This window comes from Papilio polytes, unplaced genomic scaffold, assembly GCF_000836215.1.
Source record: "Papilio polytes unplaced genomic scaffold, Ppol_1.0 DF824047.1, whole genome shotgun sequence".
Classification (NCBI taxonomy): domain Eukaryota; kingdom Metazoa; phylum Arthropoda; class Insecta; order Lepidoptera; family Papilionidae; genus Papilio; species Papilio polytes.
In genome coordinates this window covers 2279017-2285891 of record NW_013525157.1, presented here as the reverse complement: position 1 = coordinate 2285891, position 6875 = coordinate 2279017, and the positions used below count along the sequence as shown (strand labels likewise).

The following is a 6875-nucleotide window of genomic DNA, read 5'->3' as shown; positions in this document are numbered from 1 at the left end:
CAATTTATTTACATTTCTCACTGATCTATCGAGGGTTTGACGTTAATTCAACAATACACATACTTAAATATTGCGCAATACATCTTCATCCTGTTTGGTGTTTTGACGTTCCACGACATAAATGATGGAGTACTACGTTCGCCAGGAAAATGTTACGACCGTGGAATTTCTCGCCGACATGTTTCATCTACATATTTATATTTAGATCTAAATTCAAAGAGCTTTCATGAATTCGATGTTATAAACCTAATGTTTAATTTTGTTTTCACGTCTTATTCCTTTTGAAGTAAGGAAGTCCTTTAAAATTGTCGCAAATTATGACATGACGTGTGCCCCATGCTCTTAAATAGTATCTTAATATACCTGCATATAAGTATTATACAAATATATACTGTTTACCGTACCCCTCCAGGAATATGTGCAGGCCGGAATTCAATTAGGGCTCCCCGATATCGAGAATATTTAGTTACTCTCTCGCGAATCGTAACTATATTAACCGACCTCTATAAAACGTCGCAATATATTGATGTTTTCTATTAAAAATTCTCGGAGTAATACCTTATCGACACTGTTGTAGGGGCAAATGAAAATTGTCTCGCGCTTATATGTACGATTCCCAACTGAATAATTGTGATCTAAATTGTTGTTCAATTTCCCAGGGTTCAAGCCCGGAATGCTGCGCTGACACTTCTAATTTCGAAATTTCGTCCGCGGGTGTACCGGTGCCGCCTCCCGGGCCGCGCTACAAGCTGGCCGCTGAAGGCACGCTGAGGGTCTGCTCCTTCCAGCACACCAGGACTGTTGTCGACAAGATCCTCGCCGCTAAGTTCCTACGCCGATGGGAGTCGCACATGCTGCATTTGCTAGAAGAACATCTGATCTCTAAGACGGTAAGTGAACTAGTCAGAATTATAAAGAGGTAGATAGTATATGCTGAGGATAAAATTGTGACAATTTTTAGTTTTCTGTTTTGAAGAAAGCAAAGTAGATTAATTGTAACTCATATGCATTTAGTAATCGAGATTTAGTGAGTATACGAGTAGTAGGCAATTGATGTGGTCACTTATAAATATCGACGGTTATTCTAATTTCAAGGTTTTATATGTTTGTATAATTTTGAAATTTAATCATGCCTTCGTCCGGGCGAATTACAAAATTTTGTACCAAACATAACACAGCCTATGTTACTTTGTGATAACGTAGCTTTCAATGCCAAAAGAATTTTTGAAATCGGTGCCGTAGTTTTTGAGTTTATTCTTTATACAGCAAAATACGAAGCATTCCTCTTGATTATGTTTTTAAACATAAGATAGAATGGGATGAAGATTTATTTACAGAGTTTAGTTCTTGAGTTGGCATAAACCATGTCTAATTATAAACGCGGCGCCATAAATGCTAATTCAACACCCTGTCTTTGACGCATGAGACTCATACGCACCGACTGCATATTTATACAATTTTATTTTACACTAGCTGTTGTTTGAGACTACGTCCGCGTGGAATTAAAAAAGTAATCATACTAATATTATAAATGCGAAAGTTTAGATGAATGGATGGATGGATGCATGGATGGATGTTTGTTAGAGTTTGTAGACTGAATGGCTGATCGGATATCGATGAAATTCGGTATAGATATAGAGGATAGTCTGGAAGAACACATAGGCTACTCACTTTTGTTTTTTTTTTTTTAATTCCACGCGGATGGAGTCACGGGTGAGAGCTAGTAGTACTTAAAAAAATAGTAAGTTACGGTGGTAACGTAGGTTTTTAATAGTGAAGTTATTTCAATACGTACAAAAATCTTTACTCTTTATAATATTAGTATAGATACTTGTATTTTTTTGTACATTGTTGCACCACAAATGTTCTCTAGCGTCATGGATAAATGGAAGATATTGTCTCATCATTTAAAACGAACAAGATTGGCCTCTGGAACCTTCTGCTTTAATTAAATTAAATTGTCTTCGTTCCTCTATAAATGAAGTCCGTGTTGTTTGAAACATAAAATACTCTTAAAGGTAAGTTAATGCAAATGTAAACAGAATGCGTCGATTGCTTCTCCAGGAATAAGACACGCCTACCTCACGTCGATAAAATGACGCAGAGAATTTACTTAAGAGCTGTTCAGTCAACCGGATTATTGCTTTATCATTTTATATTCGTCTTTTTACCCGACTGTACATTGATAGAAAAAAAATCAGTTGTTTCTTTAAAACAATCAAATATATTTAAAACGGTTAGATTTTATGTAGTTAACATCAGTAATATCAGACTCAAATATCTCAATGCGGACTCAAAATGATTTGTAAAACCTTAATATTGTGTATCGTATAACATTTTGTAGTGACATTGTATTATTTTTGTTCTTTATACCAATTGACGATTTGCGTATGTAATAAATGTTCATTCTTTATGTAACATTTGACTATTGCGATTGCTTTAGTAATACTTTTTAAGTTAAAACGGTAATTAAAAAAATTGTAACGATAATTATTATCTCCCTTCTTTCCAAATAAAAAAACATAACAACTTACGATTAAAGTTTTGTTTTGTTCGTTTATCTTTTATATATCAAATTTGATATTCAAATTATGCAAAAAATCTGATGAATGTTGTGTAAAACAAACAAAAAAAAACTTTAACTAAGTATCTTTTCTTTTTCTACTTACAGTGTAGTTTAGCAGTTTTTATTCATGTTTTTTTTTCGAACATTCGCGTGAGTAGCACAAAAATAAGACTTAATTAGATTTTCTTTCAAAGAAGGCTTGCTTGTTTTTCAATATAGATCGCACTTCGATTTACGTATGCGTGTTAATTAATAATTGGCTCTCATTAGCCCGTCACATCATTAGCGGCTGTGCAAATGTTGAAATACGTCATTATTACTCATTTTTATTTACGTAATTGCAACTGTATTTTCATTGAGAGGGGGAAAACAATGGCCGGATATCGATGTTTGTTCGACGTGAAAATAATTTCACCCAAGGCGGCCTGTTTTAACGCTATCCAATGTTATATTAATAGTTTGTTCTGCATTACTTTGAGGTTATACGTACCAGCAAACTATGAACACGAGTAAGAGCGGGCGCACACCTTCGACTAAACTATCGCAGAACAGTTGTGCGATTGTTGATTGTAATAACTAAAAATGGAGTAGTGTGCGCACCATCATATAAGCTAAGGAATTATTGACAGTTGTGTAATAATTTAGTTTCAAGTATGCGCACGCTCTTAAACTCGAATGCGCAGGGATTTAGCTATATTGTAACTGTAGAATTCGATTGGCGCGAAACTTGTATGAATGCATATTTCTGTCTCTATTTTGTTATAGACAATGAAAGGGATGACAATGTTTAGCAGTAAAAGGGTCACGGCAGTGAAGTTCTACGGTTAAGCTGACGAATGCTTGTCACGTAGCCATTATTGTTCTGTGTGTTGCTGGCGTTAATCGATATCATTGTTATCTTTGCAGCGTACGAATTGAATAATTATTTTTATTTTAACACGCAAAATGTTTAGATTACTGACATTCTGTGTTTATTTTTATTATAACACTGATTTATCGTATGTGATGTAAAATTAAGTTAGATTGCCCGTGTGTGTATTTTATATATTTTTTGTACTTTCTCGACTAATAAATGTAGGTGTGTTTTCTGGCGGTATTCTCCACTAACAAATCCATCATTTAACTGTCTTTATGCCTTCAATTGTTTATAAAGCGTGGTTGTAATATAAGCTTATTCCTCTCAGTAGTCTAGAGTACAATTCAGTGTAATTTACACGTGTTTTTTATTGTGCCAAAACACTTTTAGCTTTTTATTTGTATAAAAGGTGCAAATGCAATTATCTTGTAACTGAAATTCCGTAAATAAAGGCAACTGTGCATATACGTAGAGGATGTTGGAGAAATTAAATTTTAGTTTTAATACAATATTTCCCCCGATGGCCAGCGCGACATGAACTTTTAGCTACGGATACCGGTAACGTGATTAGTGAGCCAGGAGAGCAGTTATTAGATTTTATACTCCCAACCTAACGCATTTATCGAAATTTTAACTTTGAAAATGTTAGATAAAGTTATTTTTTCATCGTTATCTTTTTTCAAATCGGCTCATTTTAATTTTCTTTATAAAACAAAACACCAACACCTGTCTGTTCCTTATTGTTCAGGGCGTGGTTGGATTTAAAACAATGTTCACGTCCATTTTACTATCGTACGCTTACAGAACATGTTAAAAACGATCAATAGCCATATCGAAAGCTCGCCTCGCTGCATACATTGCTGCACACATAGCTGCGATGTTTTCAAACTACACAATGATGTTTTCAAGGATTTTTACATTGAAATTTATATTTTTTTGTTGTAAATTTTTATTTGTATTACCATTTGCTGCCGTTTCATACTCAAGTATTCTAGTTTCTATCAATAGAAGAAAATGTAAACACTTTATTCAAAGAATGTCATTGACAAAAGTCGGCTGGTTTTTGAATTTCCATCAGCCGCGTTTATCGCGATTCTACCGTAGTGCCAATAACTATTACCACTTTCTACCAGTTAGTGTGTATATAGATCGAACTATTGTTTGTGTAACGTGAACCAAACGAGGTCAAAATGGTTGATAAGAACATTCGTGCGTCACAAACGCTTACTACATTATGTTTAGTCGCTTAGTTAATTGGACTAATTGGCTATGTTTTGGCTGTGCGAAGCTATCTATGTCCCGATTGAAACGAGCCGAGGCAAATAGTGCGTTTCGGTAGCCGAACACAAATATTTACATTGCTCTGCCTACAAAAGCGGATCCAACCGCTCCGAACAGTTCCCGTTTGACGTCAAGTAGCACAAGGAAAAATGGTAATAGCGTTCAAAGCGAAATCACATTTTATATTTGATCGCACAAACCGAGGGAGAGATATTATTCATGTTTATATAATAAATGCTGGTGGGTATTTTCGAAGACGTATTTCGGTTAAGATAAACAACAAATTTCCAAGTCATAAGTTATACAACATAATGTGCCAAATATTGAATCTAATAACTACGTAAATGGGAATTGTTTATATTAAACAAATATCAATTATCCTAACATTTATTATATTTCCTACACTAGTATGTTCGTAGATGTAAAAAGTTTTGGGTTGGGCATACACACATGTCTGTATTAGAAAAGATTTAAAAATAATACACACACAAACTTTAAATGAATTGTTTTATAGAAACAAATCGATTTCAAACAGTTAACAGCAATTTTTTACATCAGCAAAGGCTATTTTAGTATAAAAGTAAAACTAATAACAATTTCTAGTACCAACAAGCAAGGGAATGAAATTGGTAATTTGATATTAAAGTACTGCAAACATTCGTTTGTTATTTATTTCCGAACAAATTGTATTATTGTACCAGTACAGTTAGAGAAATATACAATCCTTTAGGGATGTATTTCATTACAGTTTTCTTATATTTCTTTATACACATATTCAAACTCAATCGAGAAAAACAAACATTAAAAGATGTAATTGACCAACGGAAAATAAATTGAGTGGAAACATTTTAACAATATAATTACTGCAACTATAAAATTGATCAAAGTTTTATATAAAGCTAGCTATCGCCCGCGACTCCGTCCGCGTGGAATTAAAAAAACAAATGTAAGTAGCCTATGTAGTCTTCCAGACTATGCTCTACACCTATGCCAAATTTCATCGAGATCCTTTCAGTCGTATAGGCTACAAACTCTAACATCCATCCATCCATCCATCCATCCATCCATCCATCTAAACTTTTGCTTTTACATTCGCACTCTTTAATATTAGTAAGAGTAAAATTGAATACACATTCTAAAATTCACTCTAAAATATCGACGTAAATTGCTACTGTCACAACATAAAGTTCAAATGTTAAATGTTATGTACAAAGTGCGACTAAAAGCCTAATTAAGTTATCTGGGCGATTGCATTTATCTCCGATACGAGCAGGCAGACGCACGCCAGCCGCCATATGCCAGGGGTCAGTGGTCGCCACCCAGTAGACAACAAAACAGAAGCCCTCAGTTCCCACAAATAACATATACATATTCAATACTACTGACCTTACCTTTAATTCAATTTACTAAATACATGTCACCGGCAAATCGTGAATCGACATGTATTTCGATAATTTCAAAACCGAAACCTTATTCACTTATTTAGAGCACGCGCACACTTTTGACTAATCTATATCATTATATGCGTACACAACTCGATTTTTAGTTGTGCAACTAAACAGTTGAATCGGCTGCGAAACAATCGACAATCGCACACTGTTGTGCGATAATCAAATCAAACAATAAAGAATCACTATGCAATTACCAATGAAATGTTAACTTTTCTATTTGAAATTGTCGTAAGCATATCAATTTGTGATTTTTTTGGTAAGCTATTAGCTCAGTAACGTTTTGCGCGGTAAAATTAGAAATGTATAGGTACACGATTTGACGGTGACATCACAATCACTTTGTTATTTGACTCGTAAGGCATTTATTCATTGACACATGCAACTCGCGTCAAAGACTTCTTATAATTACCATACAAAAAACATTGTTAATCATTTACAATCCGCATACCAAGTTAAAACAAAAACGTTAATTAAAACATTCCTTTTAAATATTCAAGTATATTAACATGGGCTTTGTTATCCGATGCTCTAGATTAGATTTAGGGAGGGGAGTATATCTGTTTATTTTAAAATTTTACAGTTTTTGACCGACTTTCCAAAAGAAGGAGGTATTCAATTCGTCGGTATATTTATTTTTTTTATTTTTTTTTTATGTGTGTTACGGCATAACTCCGCCGCTAGTGGACCGATTTTGATAATTCTTTTTTTATCCGAAAGGTAA

At 34.0% G+C, this 6875-nt stretch overlaps 1 protein-coding gene across 1 annotated transcript in view; it reads left to right on the top strand.

Moving 5' to 3' along the window:
- The window catches only part of LOC106100668 (C-Maf-inducing protein-like), a 42635-nt gene that overhangs the window by 18287 nt on the left and 17473 nt on the right, over positions 1-6875 (top strand). The window contains exon 2 of the mRNA XM_013279627.1: positions 660-890. Coding sequence (XP_013135081.1) covers positions 660-890 — 231 coding nt within the window. The remainder of the gene's footprint in view (positions 1-659; positions 891-6875) is intronic.